The sequence below is a fragment of the Cariama cristata genome, unplaced genomic scaffold (assembly GCF_000690535.1).
Source record: "Cariama cristata isolate BGI_N322 unplaced genomic scaffold, ASM69053v1 scaffold7347, whole genome shotgun sequence".
NCBI classification, from domain to species: Eukaryota; Metazoa; Chordata; class Aves; order Cariamiformes; family Cariamidae; genus Cariama; species Cariama cristata.
Genome location: NW_009627017.1, coordinates 1 through 18,122, shown reverse-complemented (window position 1 = coordinate 18,122; position 18,122 = coordinate 1). Strand labels below are relative to the sequence as shown.

At 39.9% G+C, this 18,122-nt stretch overlaps 1 protein-coding gene across 1 annotated transcript in view; it reads right to left on the bottom strand.

Annotated features, from left to right (window-relative positions):
• Positions 1–16,986, bottom strand: part of SCG5 (secretogranin V (7B2 protein)) — a 28,664-nt gene extending 11,678 nt beyond the window's left edge. Inside the window, exons 1-2 of the mRNA XM_009704282.1 lie at positions 16,773–16,986; positions 1,579–1,728 (exon numbers count right to left, since the gene is read on the bottom strand). Coding sequence (XP_009702584.1) covers positions 1,579–1,728; positions 16,773–16,986 — 364 coding nt within the window. The remainder of the gene's footprint in view (positions 1–1,578; positions 1,729–16,772) is intronic.
• Between the last annotated feature and the right edge of the window lie 1,136 nt (positions 16,987–18,122).

The window sequence follows — 18,122 nt, the reverse complement described above, 5'->3', positions numbered from 1 at the left end:
TCCTGCTGTGGAATGTGCATATGTAGACAGTGACTGGAAAAATTGTTTTCCATTAAGCAAATCCACAGACCTGATTGAGGAAGGCCTCCGGTAATTTGTATGCATAATACAGTCACCACTTGAATTTCCATTTAAGGCTCTGAAAAACATTTTACTCTAATCCTAGCAGATACTATCTTCACTCACAGCGTACCTACGACAGAGCCATCTATCTGAGCAGGCAGCACTTCCCTAAGAAATCCCCCTGTGTTCAGATCTGACTGTATTAGCTTAGCTAACAAGTTTTATTTCACCTAAGAAAGAAAAATTGAAGGGATTTTCAAAGGCATTTTACTGGATGCCAGGTTTTTAATTTATTTATCTAATCACTAACAGAAGTCTAATGGCAAGCACAGAAGATAGAAAGTCTGTGTGTGTGCGAGAAAACCTAAACCTATCATTTGCAACCTGTCAGACAACAGCTATATTGAAGAAAATGGAAGATTAGATATTGTTTCAGAAGAGATGCAGGCATCATCACCAAATGGGCTGTAATAGAACACAGTAAGGGAGGGCTATTCCAAATTTTGTCATATTTTTGAATGAAATGTAAAAACACTGCAAAATTTTCATGACAAATATTTATTATTTTATCAATTCTAAGCTAGTTAGAACATTTTTAATAAGAATACAGGCAACTTTTTTACATTATCCAAATAACATAAAAGAAGACTAAACAGAAAAGATTTTGAAAGGATCTCTTGGCTCACAAATAAAAAATGAGAGAAAAATAGAGCCCTTATTCCCAATTCCAGCTCCCAAGGCAGCCAGTGGGTGTTTTACTACTGCTTTCAGTACTGGAAGTCATTCCTTGGCTCAAATAACAGGAGAAAGATCAATTCCCATAGGGTATGTCTGTATCATGCACGTGTAGTGAGTGCTGCTTTAGAGATCCTTCAGCACCAGCCACCCGCATGGCTGGGTCTATGGGCAGCTGTGAGGCGAGGGACGCCCCGGGTGTCTCAAGCACCGCACCGCTCTGGCACTGCGAGGCTGGGCTGCTCCTCTGCCAGAGCTAGCCGGCGTGCAACCTCTTGGGGTACGTCCACATAGTTCTCCATTTCTTGGCATAGATGCACCCTCAGTGAGCTATAAAGCCACATGGGTTGGAGCCAAGGTATCTTAAATATTGACTCATGGTCTGGGTTGGAGATCAGGGCAGACAGTTTCATTCCTCTTGGCACAATGAAAGTCTCTAAAATAAGGGTAAATCTCATCTGTACAGTATAACTTTTTTTAAGGGGCCAGCCTAAAAATGAACTCCCTCAGGAACAAGATGCTATCATAAATCTTACTGTCTTCTGCTCTGAGGTCAAAATTATTTCTTCCACCTGACCTTCTCTAGTAGTTGTATAGCAATACAGAAGGTGCACATATTAGAAAAAAAAGCTCATCTAAAACACCTGATTGCTCAACAGTTCTGCTCCTGGGGCAGAGAATGAAAGAAAACACCCATTGCTGATCAAGTGTTGTACTGCCTAGTACAGCGCTGAAAGATGTACAGTGAAGACAGAGGTACAAAGGCTACAGCAGAATTACCTGTTTTTCCAATAGGGCAGGGATTTGGAGGGTCAGGATATCCTTGATCTTCACTGAAATCCTTTGGTACGTTATCTCCTGTCAGCTCAGCCACGATGTTTGGGATATTGCCATAAGGACCCAAGTGCTGGAGACCCTCATGCGCACCACCTAGCAAAGACGATTTACGCACACAATCTTTGTACAAGATGAAAAATGTAAGTACTTTAGTTGCCTTAAGTAATCCATACTTAGATTTTTTTAAAAATATATATACAATTGTTATAGAGACAGATCCAAGTTTAGATTTCAAATGTCTCTTTTAGAAAGATAATCCTGTGACCTAAACCAGATAACTTAGGTAACAAAAGATGAAACTAGGAAACAAAATCAGCCAGTTATTATTAATCTTAGGGTTGTTTTTTTCCTTAAATATGTAAGTTATAGGCAAGAAAAAGAAACATGAGGCAGTAACAGAACTTAATAAATTTACTGCACAATCATTTTCAGTCACTGATACTGTTCATCATAGCAACTAATAATTGAAGAAGATATGGCAAGACAGCATCATGGCAAGAAGACAAAGTTAATGACACTGCAGAAAGAAATAATTCTATTTGCACAGCCTAGAAATACAATAATAAATTAAATCATGTTAGGGGACCCAAGATATTATAGCAAATTTGGTTGTATACAGCTAGGAAAGCTATTTTTAAATCAAACCATTTCTTAAATGCAAATTTGAGTTTCCTGCAGTAATGGTGAAAAGTGATTAAGAGTCCATGTTGTTGATGGGAATCCTTGTGCATGTACACGTACATGGTAGTCATTATGGTATGAAACATTACATTCAGTGACTTTTACACCTCTACTTAATAGATCAGTTCTAGATGCAGGCTTTTATATTTGCCCTGTGGGACTCAGAGCACCGTCACTGCAGGGCTGCAACAGCAGGTTTTATAACTCAGCGGCAGAGGATACGATGATGGATTTCCTGTTCTTGAGGAAATGCACACGGAAGTGATGTGCTACAGCTTTCTTCCATGCATCTCAGCTTGGGCACCTTGCTTTTGACAAGTAGGGTCTTGGTTTGGGAACCAAGCTCAGGCCATTCTCTCCATATGCCTCTCTACAAATATTTGTCTGCTCCAGATCTCTTCTGCAGGCATTACTGGCCAAATGCACGTATGGGCTAAAATCCAACTGCTTGTGGAGTATTCTGAATACTATTGTACAGAATTTCAGACAAATAAAAACTCAGTTTTAAGCATGCTTTTTCCCTGCCATAAGACAGCCACCGTACACACTGCAACAGCTAATGTAGTTGTTGAGCACTAAGATGGTTGTGTGATAGCAGAGCGACATTTTTTTAAAACCCTATGTAACGAGGGATAACAACATACAGTCAACATATAAATTCCAGTAACAATGAATGAGAGAAAGAGGAATTTGAATGATTGGAATATGTGAGTTAAAGAGTGAACACAGACACAACTGTCTCAGTAAATAGCACCATCACCATATTAACACCAAATAGTCTTATTTTCAGTTTCATAGGTCCAAAAGATTGGAATAAAGCTTCTGAACATGAAAGCTGCTCCAGAAGAATCGTGCAAGTACTCCTGTCCCAACTTACAAATAAATATTACCAGCCTAAATCATCTTTTATACAGCTAGGCATTGTAAGCTAACATAATCACTTAAAAAAATTGCTGACATAAGGCAGTCTTGACAAATTTTGTATTCATTTCTACATTTAGAAGTGGTAGTTGAGTCCAATTCTCTATATTTCCAAATAATGAATTTGGAAGCTGGCATTATAGTACCAGAAGCAAGTTAGTCTATAAGCATATATATTTCCACTTTATTTGCATGATGGACTAAAATCTAATCAACATGCTAATTTTCCCCCTCAAGTACAAGTTTCTTATTCTGCAATGCAATGTTGAAGGAAAGTTTTACAGATACGTAAAAGTAGCCCTATAAAAAATTTGCATCTGTGTTACATGAATTTTCCCTCGTAGCTGACCATGAGACCTGGTACTAAAACCAGAATAATATTATACACACTATGAACTTTATTATACCTTTACAGTCTATAGCCAACACAAAGATGATGCTTGTAAGAACTGTATAGATTCACAATAATGCTATGGTGATGAGGTTAAAAAAATGTATAACGTACATTTAATGTCATTTAATGTATAGCATAAAATATTTCTTTTCTACTGAGCTCCTTCACATGAAGATTGATTGCATATATGTACTTAAAAGCATCAGGTTATGATTCTGCTGTAAGCTACAGAACCACATAATCAATACGTGTTTGAATATCCTGTATACAATGTGGTTCGCTATGGGACAATTCATCAGATAGAAGTGTATCTACGCTTGTATGTGGTGCAGACCTCTTGGCACCAAAGCTCCATCCATAAAGAAAACAGAGGTACTTAGCAGGCTCCAGTGTGCTATATATACATGTAAGTTTAAACTGACTGCCAAGAATTCCCTTGACTGAGTACAAAACAATCTTTTTATATTAATATAAAAGATTGTTTCCTTTAGGTATAAATGTCCAGGATTGTTTAAGGGTTTTTCCTTTCTTTCCAAAAGAGCTGGAGACAATAGCACCTGCTCTGGTGCCATAATTTAGCACGCTTGGATTAATTTAATAGCGCTAGCAAAGCTCATTCCTTATAAACTCTGATAAATAGTGCACTCAGTGAAGACTGCAATAATAAAAATGAAATGCTATGAATATACCAAGTAGGGGTATTATGTACAGTAATTCACAAGCTGCATTCATTTTGGTATTGTAATATTACTGATTTGAAGAAATGTTAGGATTAGATACATTGCAGCTACCAAGTCAAAATATTGTGATACCAACATATACAGTCAGCTACAAAAATAGTACAAGATGGGTCTCTTGGACCTTGAGGCAGAGATTGAAAGAAAAAGACAAGACTACTGAATATGAAGGAACTTTTCATAATTTCCTATCCAAGAGAAGCATAAGACACACCATTGTTAAATTATTTGAAACTGGAGTAGCAAAAATCCACAAGAATAGTACAAAGAACACCCTTATACTAAGAAAGGACGAGCTGGATAAATCTATGTTTTCCCCATCTCTCCTTATCTCTTGTATGAACTGGCTTTTGTGTGCCACATACTAGCAAAAAAACCCCTTCAGAACAGTCCGGTCCCTTTCATATGCAGGATTTCTGTGTAAGCATGTAGTTATTTTACATCGCTACAGGATAAACTGGAAGTTTAGGGATTTTGGACTGAGATCAGTATTGTTATCAGTAAGCTTTGGATTTCATTTAAAATATATGGGTATGTGTAACCACCTTCTGGCACTGGTCTTGAACAGTTGCAAGGTGGAAAACAAAAATGGAACAGTGCCTCTCCTCTTTCCTATAATTATGGAAAAGTTTTTAATCATCTCACCAACTGCTGGTATCATCTCAATCAGAGATACTTGGAATGACTAAAAATTTAAAGTGAACACATTTTAGCTCATTTTTTTGTAGGAGTGATACTGTCTCTGTGGGTGGGAGGACAACACAAGCACCCTGTTCTTGGAGGAAAAAAAAAAAAAGAAGAAGAAGAAAAAAAGGAACAGAAAATACAAAGAGTGACCAATTTCCTGCCAGTATTGAATATTCCCCTCATCAAACACATCCAATGGAAATGCTGTTGATCCACTGAAGTTCTAGTTGCTGCTACCCATCTATCAGTAGCCTAAAGCACAACTGAAATAAATCTGCTCTCAGAAGCAACCTTCCACATGAAATACAAACAGGCAATGCTGCCCCTCAGAAGAGTCATTTCAGAAAGTCAGTGAGAATGGATTTCCTTGCATCTTCATCAAGATGTAAGTTCTGCAAGTAAAATGATTGCAGAACACATGAAGACAAATAATGGGACAAATTTGCCTTTCAGTCTGATTGGAACAGTTTCCCACGTCATGCTGTAGATAGGGTTACTCCACTTCCAAATTCAGAAAAGAGGTGGTTTGGCCAGTCTTAGCAAGGTGATACAAAATAGAATGGATCACGAGTATCTGTTGTGAGTAAAAAAAAATCCCAGTTCTCAAATTAAAGCCCTCTAGTTGGAGAGTCATGCTAGATGCCCTAGTTTTCATATTTTTGCTCTTAAACATCACAAAGCAGATTCTTAATGTCCAAGCCCTTCCCAGATGCACAGAGGAATACTCCTCCTGAGTAAGAATTACACCTCTTAGGATCTTGAGCTGTATAAACTGCACGCAAGTATGAGCTGCAAGGGAAGCCTGGTACACCTTATCCCATTTGTGTAAGATTCCTGAGGAAGTAAATAGGTATCAGTCAGAAATGCAGTAACATCTTTGCTACTTTGCAAAAATCTTTTGTTAATCTAGACTATTAGTTCTTATCACTGGGAAAAATCTTCAAAATTATTTCCAATGTGTCCTCTCTGATACAGAGATAGCTCTTTTTCCTTTCACTGTGACAGCTTTCCATACCATCCTGCACTTCTGCCACCAGTCATCCTGCCATATCTACCTTTGCTGTGTCATTGTTAGATTCAAAAGTGATGTTTCATCACAAATCAAAGGCAAGTTTGTCAGAATGTTTTCTGGTGCTCTTGTATCTTAAAATGGGACACCACCCACTAACTTCCTTTTTCCCTTCTTTTATTATGTACAAGACTCCCCACCATGTAATCTGATTAATACGAGCTGTCAAAAAAATCCTGAATGCAAAAAATGAATTTTCATTTTCCTTACCCTTTTTAACATCACTAATAGTTTACAGTCCCAATGCCATTTCCCCTGTGCATCTTCAGCTAGCTTCATTCTAGAGAGTCCTTTCCTGGTTCCGGGATGAGAGATACTGAAAAAGTTATAAATGATCACATTTTCTCTATTCCACAGAAGCTGCTAAATAAGAGAATAAGGAAGGAGAACGAGCATAGGAGAACCAAGAATGGAAAATGCAAACCTAGCCAACTTCCTTAACCATTCAAGAGCATGTCCTGGGAACCCAAGAAAACTACAGCTATACATACTCAAGCATCCCAGATTTCAGAGTCAGCTTGTCTTCTTAATGACAGAAAGTTTCTTAAAACCATAAACATTAATTTTCTTTTTCTCTGCAGAAGGACAAATTCCTTTCAATGTGTTTTTTAGAGTCTTAAGCACACATATCACACAATCTCTGACCTTGCTTTCAGTGAATAATTCCATTTTATCCCATATTTTAATTAGAGATGGTACAAATATTTAAGATATCAACTGCTTTTACTGTGAAATGGTTAGGACCAAAATGTGTCCTCAGAATAAATTTGTAACAGTAGCTTGTATGCCATTATTATTCATTATTTAAGTTGCACACACAATAAAAAAACAAACCCTCAGCAGCTCACTTGCTGACAAAGTTGAAAAGCAATCTCCTATGCCTTCCTTGGTTGAACAGTCCTCTACTGGACTCTATTAATTCGCCCTTCAGTCTGAGCAGACAGCTTCCGCACCTCCCCGTGCGGATCAGCTTGCCCCGGTCACAAACACCCCGCAGCCCGCCGGGTGCAGCAAGAGGCCCCTCGGCCGTGCCGGCTGCCAGCTACCATGCACCAGCAGAGTCAGGGGAAAGCAAACACCGCACACCTGTAGCTACCATAACTGGACCATCTGTGCAGCACGTGGCTGTATGAAACAGGGCAACAAAAGGAAGCCAGTGACCTACCTGGTCCCACAAAGGATGGGACACTATTTCAATCCTATGAACGTAAATGTGCCAGTGAAAGACTGGAGCACTTTATTCGCTGTCATTGACACCAGCTGCATGAGAAGCCCAGATGCTCCATCAATGGCAACACACTCATAGAAAAACAGTGCTTTCACTCCTGTAATGTGAAGCATGGAGGCACCAGAATTGTCCAGAACGGGACCATGTTTTCTGTCTACTGCTCCACTGAACTTCATCAAGTTTTCCTGTTCATTTCCCCATTTATATTCATTCAATTCCATTTTCCATGCAGATGGCTCAGAGTCCCAGCTGGTTCTTCAACAGAAGTGTTTAAAAGCTTCACATGCCTGTCTGACAGCTGCCACCAGGGCAGATTTTCTAACTCCCCCAAACGACCTCACTGTGAACACCACCAGTGTGGGGCTACAAGGCTCTCCTTGGGTGAGCCGGTATAACCTCAGAGCTCCAAAAGCAGAGGCTTTCCTATTCAAAACTCCAGTCAATGTGGCCCGAGTCAAGATGAGGTTTCTTTTGCACTTGAATAAAAGCGTTGGCACATGATGAAGAATGAAGAGAGTGGTGAGATGAGCTCTGCTTGGTAAGACCAGGGCCAACACTTCTTTTTGGCACTGCAAGAGGGACTCGGGCCAGGTAACCTGATGTAATAAAGCATCCCAAGGGGAGAAACCAGCTTCTTCCTCCCGCCTGTTCAGCGGCTGAGAACATTCCTCTTCTCATTCATCCCTGCAGCAGCTGTGAGGGCGCTGCTGAAAGCACACACGCGATGGGAAGCACAGAGAGAATAGCTCTGGAAACCTCTGGAGCGTGCCAGAGATCCTATCTCCTGCACTCAACACCACAATCAAGAAAAGCAAGAATCTCTTCTTTGTCTAGACTTCTGAAATATCTTTTCATAGAACCAAATAAATTTAAAAAAGCTTTTCTTACTGCAAGTTAATTTAAAATTCAGATGGGAGCAGGGGAAATGCACATGATTTTGAGAACAATTACAAAAAGGTATAAATCCTAACTAATGTGCCCAAGGACTTATTTTCTGCATGTGAAAGACAAGCAGGGAAAAAAATCTTTGAAAACAAAAGCTCATCATAATTTGGCTGATTTCACTGGTAGATTTTTAAATACTTATGGACCATATTCCATTGCTAGATAAAATTTTACAGTTTTGTATTATATTTCTATGTGCCATCTACCAACACTAGAAAATGGAAGTACTATAAAGCATCAGACAATACAGAAGCTGTCATATTTCCTCTCCTCCTCAGGTTTCTTACCTCTCTTACTGGATTATTTCCCTCTAGTACCATATACAGATAAATAATTGTGGCTACCAATCCCATTCTAATTGGTTACCTTTAAGTACACGAGAATCTGCTTAATTCTAAATCACTACAGACCTGCCATCTTTCTTCCCTGAGAGAGTCCCATCTCAAACTACTTTCTTCTTTGGCGGCATCTTTTAAAGATGACTTTCTGAATGGCAGCAGTAGTCCGTACCACATAACAGCGGTTAGTGGGAGGTTTTAAGAGCTGGAGCCCCTTTATCATCTTGATTCCTCAGAAGAGGGATGTCGCACCTGCACTCCCTCCTGCAGCCACGATAAGAGGACTGCTACACGCACATTGTTTCAAGAAACGGTTCAAAGTCTCAAATCTAAACCCACATGTAAATAACAAAGATCTAGAGAGAAACAGGGATTAATACACTTTTCTTCTTGCGTTCCCCATTGCCTGACCTCTCTGATGAGCACACTATTTTTGAGAATGCTCCCTGACTCTCCCCGCCTCTCCCCAGACACACCAAGGAGAGAAGCGGGGTGCCTGCCCTCCGCCTGCGGCATGGGCTGTCGAGGAAGGGTAGTTCCCGAAATTCAGAAGTGGCAGAGCCCACAGTGGTAACACCCACAGCCTTCGCTGGATCCTGCCCTTGCTCCTCAAGAGGGAAAGTTGTCAAACACATTGAGGGAACACCGTGCCACCTCCACACAGCAATGCAAACACCAACTTTGCTCTCTTAGTACTCACTGCTTCTCATGGCTTATAAATTCATATAGAAGCAAGGATACTATAGGCCAAATTTTCAAACACTTCCCTTTAATAAAGAACAAATGAAGTCATACCACCTCATTATTTTCCTGTTTGGGGAGTTACAGGCATAACTGTTTCACATGCAATTTCTTCACAGAGCTGTGCCATATCACTTACTCAGATAAAGAAAATCCACTGTAAATGACCACTGTCATTTGGCAGTGTCATTTGGCACTGCCGTTAGCTTTTAAAATCAGGAATTAGCATTCTAAATTGCCTCTCATGACATGCACTACTGCCTGATACTCAAATTCTGGTTACATTTGACATTACAATTTGGGGAATAAAATACAAAGAAAATGATAGGTATTTTAGTCACATCTATACAAATCCAGATGTCTACTATATTAATGTATAAAAAAGTGTAGCTTTACCATTCTCATTTTATGTTACAAATTTGAGATGTCCATATTAAATTCTGAAATCATATTTCCTGGGCTATTTCAGTAATTTGCAAAAAAAACCCAAAAACCTGAAAGTGGAGACTGGTAGAGTGATGCTGGGGTTTGATTTTGTTTGTTAAATGTCAGGCCCATAACGCAGCATTTGATTAAAGTCATGTGTGCTTCAGCAAAAGCAGTCCCAATGTGGATTTAACTTTACATCTTAACAGCAGCAGGACTTTCTCTATAGAACAGGTACAATAACCCAAATCCGAAATGACTGTGTGATCTCTTTATGGTAAATTGATGGTACAAAGCAGCCCTGAAGCCACAGAGTTGGCCGCGGAAGGTCTGCCCCAGCCCAGTGGCACGCTGCCAGCCCAGGGGCTCCTACGCTCCTGCCCCCGGGTGCTGGCACAGGGGATGTAAACCGGAGCAAAGAGGACGCAGCCATCACATTGCCATGTTTGCTGACCCCCAGATGTCATACTCTTGTGTGTCAATGGTTGTTACTTCTAGTCACCCAAGGAAGTCCAAATGTATTCGGATATAAGCATAGCACATACTAGCCCAAAGGCAAAGGAGAGCAAATGTCATTTCTGCACTGGTTTCACTGGGCACATTCAGAGGCAAAAGTTTGGCAACTTTCTAATAAGAAGAATTTTACTGCCCTTGTGGGAAACAAGTAGCAGTCTTGCAGGTATGTTACAGGACAGAGAGCAAGGTAATCCAGCACTATCTGTCTTTTCTTATTGATAAAATGTAAACAAAATAGACATTACTAACATGTGTGAGTAACCAGCACAATTTTACACACAGCAGATTTCATGCGAAGTGCTATTTGTACAGAGTCTGTGCTGACAAGTCATTAACTACCAGTTGTTAGTAGAAATATTAGCATAATATTCCAGGCTTTTGAGTTTTATCATCTCTAATCAGGCAAACAGCAGCTACCTTTTTCTAAAAAAAAAACAAACAGGTATTTATTTCCTTTCAAAATAATCAAATAAATCCCAGTCTTTTCTCAGTAGCTATAAGCAGTCTCTGCAGAAGAGTTACAAGTCTCCCAAAGAAGCATCATATTTTCTTATTCCTACAAATGATCAGGATTTAAGACATTTAAGAGACATTATTTAATATTGTCACTGAGAATGACAGCATTACCCCTCTTTTGCAGACTGAAAACTTCAGACTCTCTGGGCTGTCATGTCAGTACCTTTATCAACCACCATCTTCTTTGAAGTGTTTTTAAGAAATAAAAACAAAACAACCAAATCAAACACAAATAAACAAACCACCCCAGAGGCTTTCTGTCCTGTTTAATCGTACAGGAGAAAATGAAAATGTAAGGGGATGATATTTGCAATATGAAAATAGGATTTCACATTTCCCATTATGAAGTCAAGTTCTATAAACTGCCCGAGCTGAGCTACTGGTGCCCTCGTGTGTTTACGTGAGATTTTACTGTTCTCCTATGCATGGTATAATAGCCCTGAAATTTGCATTGTACACATATTCCTTTCCCCTCCACCCCAAAAAAACCTTAAATATTGGCACAAACCTGTAAGCATGCAAGGAAAGGAAAAAACCATCTTACTTCATAAACTCTCTGCCAGGCAGAAAAAATAACTTCTATGTTTTTGAAACGTTGAAGGCATTTATTTTATTCTTTTATCCTCTATTATCATAGATACAGCCCCTTTCTTGTCTATAGAAAACTCAAATATAGCCCGGTGGTGCTTGGACAGTATTTTAGTGATACACCTAAATAGTAACTACAGAAACACAGCTACTCATTAAAAATTCCTGCTTTGCTTTTCCATGGGTTTTTTTCCCTCTTTTAATAGATACTGCTAAGTGACTCCAATACAGCTTTCTGAAAGGAAAAATTAACCAGGAGAGTGAATATTATTAGAGAAATTAAAGTAGTTAATATGGGTTTATTACTTTTAGGAATTGGGGGGTGTGCAGAAAGAAAATTTGTTAAGTGGTCAGCAAAAACCAGCTGCACCAGAGATACCACCTCAGGTGTTAAAAACATCTTCTCTTGACACTCATCGTGCAGGATCTGTTTGGTTTCTGCCATGCTGACATACCGCCTGCCGGCTGTGGTTCACAAGTACAGGGAATCAGCCAGCAAATTTCCATTTTTGTGGTGTATTTATCCTGTGGACTGCTTCCACTCAGCTAACAGAGCCCTAGCAAAGGAGGAGAGCTCACGCTGCCTCCACACCTCCCTGTGGGCTTTGGGGGGAGAAGCCGTCCTTCGCGGGGGGCTCACGCTGCCACCGAGACAGAGAAGCCACCGTGCCCACAGTCCGCTGGACGTCCACGCTCTCCTTGGATTACACAGCTTGAACTTCACAGTAATTCCTTGGTAGATTACACTCTTTGTCAGGCATCTTCTAGACTCTACTCCTATTTTAGCAGCTTGACCTGAGGTAACAGGTGACTTGACAAATGCAAAGGGAAGGAGAAGAAAGAAAAAAGCCCATGTATTTATAGATTTCAACAGAAGAAAAGGCAGTAACTTCTTTCAACGAACAAGCTATACTTTTGTTTCTATCCAGCAACAAGAAAACAATCTGGTCACTTAGGAAAGAGAACACATGCCGCTAAACATATTTTCTGAAAAGTGTCCATCTTTTAGTTGTCTTTGGTACAGAGCAAGTCTGTGACTTTGCTTACTACAGCCAAGGCAGTCCTAAGCTTTTTTTAGTTTGGGGGGGGGTGGAGGTGGGTGGAGAAAGACCATGTATGGTTCCTTGCAACACATCTGCCCTCTGTTTTTTAGCATTTTTAAGTGAAAATATGATGATTAACACTGGAAAAAATGTAGATAGCTGAGATGGAAAACGGGCATAATTAGGAAATCTGCTTGTGAACTAACACCCACAGTACTTTTGTTACGTATAAAATTATTAAGATCTTATTCAGCTGGAAAGGTTATTATAACAATCAGTCAAATTTGCAAACATTTCATTATAATCAGGCTGCTAGTATAAACTTGTCTATACTATGGCAGCCTAAATTTGTCTCCAAATTCCAAAGCCACAGAAATTATTTTTTTCTGACAGCACCTCGTTTGCCAGTGTACACATATAATGGGTGAAATCTTGGCCTTTTGAAAAATCAGCGTACTTCTGGAATTCTGGCTCAGCTGAAGCTGATGGCATCTGCAGCTATCAACACTGCTGCAGGCCTACACTGCTGAGGCAATTTGTGACAAAACATTTTGTTAAGTTAAACAATTTTCTGTAGGAATACAGAAAATATATTAAGCTCTGATTGATAAAATTTTTTTACACTGAGATGCAAGATCTGGTCAAAATGAGAAACAAATGCAGTCCAGAACAGTCAGCAGGTTGATGATGAGGATGCTGGCATGGAGTGAACGAGGTTTTAAACTGCCTACATTGGTCACTGCAACCTACAGCCTGAAAAACAGCAGGAAGTCAACACTCCTGGCAACTCAGAATTTCTTATAAATAATAAGAGTTTCAGATCCAATTCTACTTTCCACTACTTTCAGGCAAAAATTCCCAATGAAGGCAGGGCCTCAGGAGAGTAGTTAGTGAATTACTACTTTGCCATGATGATATTTATTACAAAAATCCTATTTTTCTGTGACATATTCCAATTATTGTTAAACCTCTTTCTTCCCTTCCCCCTTAGTTTTCCCTTCTACTACCTTGTACGTTTTTTTTAAGCACTTACAGATTTATTAGCCAGTGATAACAGCATAACTATGTTGTGGAAAGCCCATAGGTGAATCTTCCAGAATCTGAAACCTTGTACTGATGTACTCTACAAACATATGCAGTTATTTTTACTATAGCTCAACCATGAATTACTTACTGTTCATACAGATACCACTGGGAACATCAATCACAAGTCCTCTCTCAATTCTCCTCAATACTCCTGTCAGCCAACAGCTGTGCTACAGGCACAGATTTTTTTGCTTAAACACTACAACCCATGACACTGCCTCTTGCACTGCCCAGTTCACTTCCTTGTGCATTGGCCAAGAATCATCTGAGACCCAACCAAGCTGTAAGAGTTCACCGCCATCAGAAACATTCTTCCAGAAAGTCCTGCAGGTCTGTTTTGCAGAGGAGGGATTGGAGCTTCCTCCTCTGAGGAAATTCTGTTTCTACACCACATGATGGAATTTCACAAAGCATGTGCAAGATCCAGCACATCACACACCCCCGCCCCCCAACAAATTAAAAAAAAAAACAACAAAAACCCCACAGTTCAGAAAGGTCACAGTTTTTAAACTATACTGAGCATTACACTTCATCTGCCCGTAACAGGTAAAAACCCCACAGTTCAGAAAGGTCACAGTATTTAAACTATACTGAGCATTACGCTTCATCTGCCCGTAACAGGCTGGTGCCTCATGGCAATCCTCATTCAAACGCCTCCTGTCCTCATTCCTCACCAGAGGACAAGGTCCCTGCCTGAATCCAGTTCCTATTCTGTTTTGTTCTGAAACGCTGTCTGACTGGAGCTGCGAGAAGGTCAGGAATGTCAATCTCCTGGCAATAACCGAGTAGTGGGCGGACTGTGGAGAAAGTGGTAAAACCTGCAGTTCTTCAGGCAAGTATCATATGGGAATCTCTTACAGAACTAGACTGCTTTGAATAAATGTCTTACCATGCCATTTTAGCAGTTCTGTTTCCAAAGTAGCCAGCTAATATAAAGTCAAACCCGTTGTACAAGTTTCTCCCCACATTATGCAAAAATAAATATCCAAAGTAGATGAAACAGAGCATTATTAACTGATTAGTAATTGGTATATTAAATTCTAAAGTCTTTCACAGTGTAATAGTTAAAATCACTGGTATAGACTGAAATGCAAGTTTTGTTGGATTAGCTATCCTGTAATTCATGGTCTATATTTAAAGATACACTCATGGTGAAAATTTACTGAATTATATGTACTTTTTAAAAAAGCAGTGTGAGAAAATATTGTGTATAATGACATAAGACCATGTTAATCTTGTAACTGGAACCAATATTTTCAAAACACTTTCTTAAATTGAAGTTTCTAATCAAATACTTTAAGTGATACCTATCTATCTATAGATAGACACCTATCGCCACAAGAAAGCAAAGAAAAAGCAAGTGATTACTATCTGAAAAACTTACCACAAAACACTCTATGAAAAGCAATGTTTGACAGGAAGGTCTGATTTGCATGTCTCTTTCTGCACTGATTGACAGCATTCATCTCACAAGGCTTTTTTGCTTTTGCAGAAATTTCTCAATAGGCTGTTAAATATCCATGGGTAGACACGAAAAAAGAGTCATCATCATCTGATCAAGAGGGAAATGCCAAATATGATAAAAAAACTGGATTTAACACCTTTCAGTTTTACTCTGCTATATATAGAGAAGGTATTTTTGTTTCAAAAAAAGGAAAAAAGAAAAGAAAGGGGGGGGGGAAATTCCAACCTGCTTTTTGTTGAAGGCTGTATGGGTGACTCGAAAACTAGTATTATTCGAGTCTCACAAGCACCAGAAAAGTTTCAATACTGAAAAGAGATTCTTAATCTGGTTTTGCTAACATTGCAACTAGAAAGTAACGCAAACAGCTGAGATGAAGTATTTGTCAGAGATCCAGATTTGCTTATCTTTTCTAAGCTTAAAAAAAAAAAAAAAAAAAAGTCTGGGGAAAAGAGGGAGGTGGAGAGTAAAACTACTCACTTCTACAAGTCTGTCTTAATTTCTCTACATACAAACACTCATAAATGAGGAGAAAAGGGCACACATCAGATTTTACTCCTTAAGCCAAATCTCTGCCATTTATATTTGCAGAAAAGCATATCTCCATTAAAGTTTCTTTAGAAAATACATAAATTTAGGTCTGCAGTTATCTGGCACAAATACCTATTCGGTTTTAATGCTCTTCTTAGTCGCCATTAAGGCAATTGTATCTCTTTGGCTGGGATAGTCTATAGATCCGAATGGGGATGAAATAAAGGCCACAGACCTACGAACTGCGCAGACTTGCTACACTGTGTCAAATTGGTTTAATTTGGAGAGAAGGGTTGAGAGTTTCTGCTCTCTTTTGATGTTCGAACACCAACTATAACATTTGGAGTTGCATACCTTCAACCTTCTGCTGTAATCCCCAAATAAAAGCTAGTTTATTACAATTTAAACAGCAATTCATTACAATGTTATCCTAATAGCTAACATTTGAGCCAGGTATGTCAGATGGTTTGTATAGTTACAAAAATTGATTCCAAGGAAAATATACTCACACGGAGCGAGACCAGAAGTACTGGCTCAAACAATGAACCTGAGCCCAGAGCATCCATCCCATCAACAGAGTGTTGAAGTGCTGCTTGTGGAGGCAGGGAGGGGAGCACCCGTCTCTTTTCCACCCCTGCAGCCCAAACCTGGCTTCCACTGCCTGCCTCTGTCCCTCCTCCTCCTCCCTCCCCCCCCCCCCCCCCCCCCCCCCCCCCCCCCGGCACCCGTCCTGTCCCGCGGAGGGGTGCACAGTGTTCTGCAGCACATAGGAAGGACCCCCCATATAAGGTTTCTCCCTTGATCTCGCATGACACCGCAAACTTTTGAAACTCTTCTGGTCTGCAAGTGTTTCTAAAAATCCATGAGATTTGGTCTCCAAAGCTCACATTTGTTTCATGTGAAATATCTGTGATATATTTGTAGATGCTATTGAGGAAGAATTTAGTAAAACCGTTGTTTTGAGGTACTAGAGACAAGATGCTTCTAAGACAACATGACTTTTTCTACAAAGTCTGTAGGTTAAAACACCCCACTACTATTTCTACCAAAATCATTACACTAAGGAAGGTAAAAGATGCATTATGATTTTAAAACAAAGATCAGGCAACAACATGGTCAAGAAGTCCATGATTTTAAGCTCAGGATATTATGCATCTACATGCAAAACAATAATTATTACCAAAGGATACTAATAAAGTCATCATAACTCAAAGTAGAAATTAGCTACCTTCAATGCTCTGAGGACCAACTAGATTCATAGCCTGGTGCGCCGGATACTCCACCCGGGGTCTGGCAATGCCCAGTTGCTCCATAACCCCATGGAGAAGCCTCTGTATATCTGCTTCAGAAACCCTGTCAGGGGTCCTAGGGCTGTGGCTGAAAGCTGAAGCCAATCCAAATGCCAGCAGAAATATCATGTTACAAAGCAAGGCAGTTGTCATTCTGGTAGCCACTCTTATCCTGTGAAAAAGAAAGGAATTGGATTATAAATGATAGTGGGGAAAAAAGGTCCAGTACGCAAGCTGGAAATAACTTCTGATCTTACTATTGCACATCACAGTCTACCCCCACAGCTTCTGGGGCAGCTGAAAATCTAGGTCGCTGAAAACTGGTGGGCAGGGGGGCATAGGGAGAATAGGATGGATAGGTTCTTCTCTTCTAAAAAAATATTAAGTAGCAAACTGCAGAAATAAATTTTCTGATTTGCATTTGCCCATAACATTTGCTGACGATCTCTGCAAACAAAATGGATCCACTGTTTCATCTAATGAGAATACATTTCCCCTCCTCCCCTGTGTTTATTGTGCTATTTTACAAAGCTGTGGGCTAAAATCAAAGAACTGTTCAGCCAGGAGCTGTGTTTTCCAAGCTCTATTCTTGCATTGACTGGAAATTGATTCACTAGAAACTGCTAAACAACTTGGATTGTATTTCATTTGTACCTTAAGACAAGAGGCTTCCTACTTCATATGCACCATCTTCCCCACCTGAAGGAAATAGGTTTCATTTGCTTCCTTGAATCCCTTTCACTAAATGGCTGCACAGTGTAGTTTAATCAGGAAAACAAAACAAAACAAAAACACAACAAACAAAAAAAAACTAAATGGCTGCACAGTGTAGTTTAATCAGGAAAACAAAACAAAACCATAACAAACAAAAAAACCAGCAAGCACCACTTACTGTCCTCTTTGAGAGGCTGAATTTTAATCAGAACTCTTGTTTCTTAAAGCTCCTTTTCCCCTCACATCAGAGAACAATTAAAACGCATCACTTCCAATCCCTTGCACAAACAAAAAACCCTCAGGTTCCCCTTGCCTTCCTTGAAACACACACAGCCGCCTGATTTCTCCACGTTTAAAGACGTTTAAAGACGTTCCACTGCTCCAACCGCCCCACGCAAGGCACCTGAGGCAAAAATGGCTGAAAAACACAATGGTGGAAATATTCCCCGCTACGCCTGTGAGCCGCTCCACCGCACCCCCCACCCCCCCATCTCCGCTCCATCGGCCGCTGCAGATACATCAGAGAGCCGCACACGAGGCGAGCCTCCTTTTTTCTACCGAGAGGGAAAAAAAGC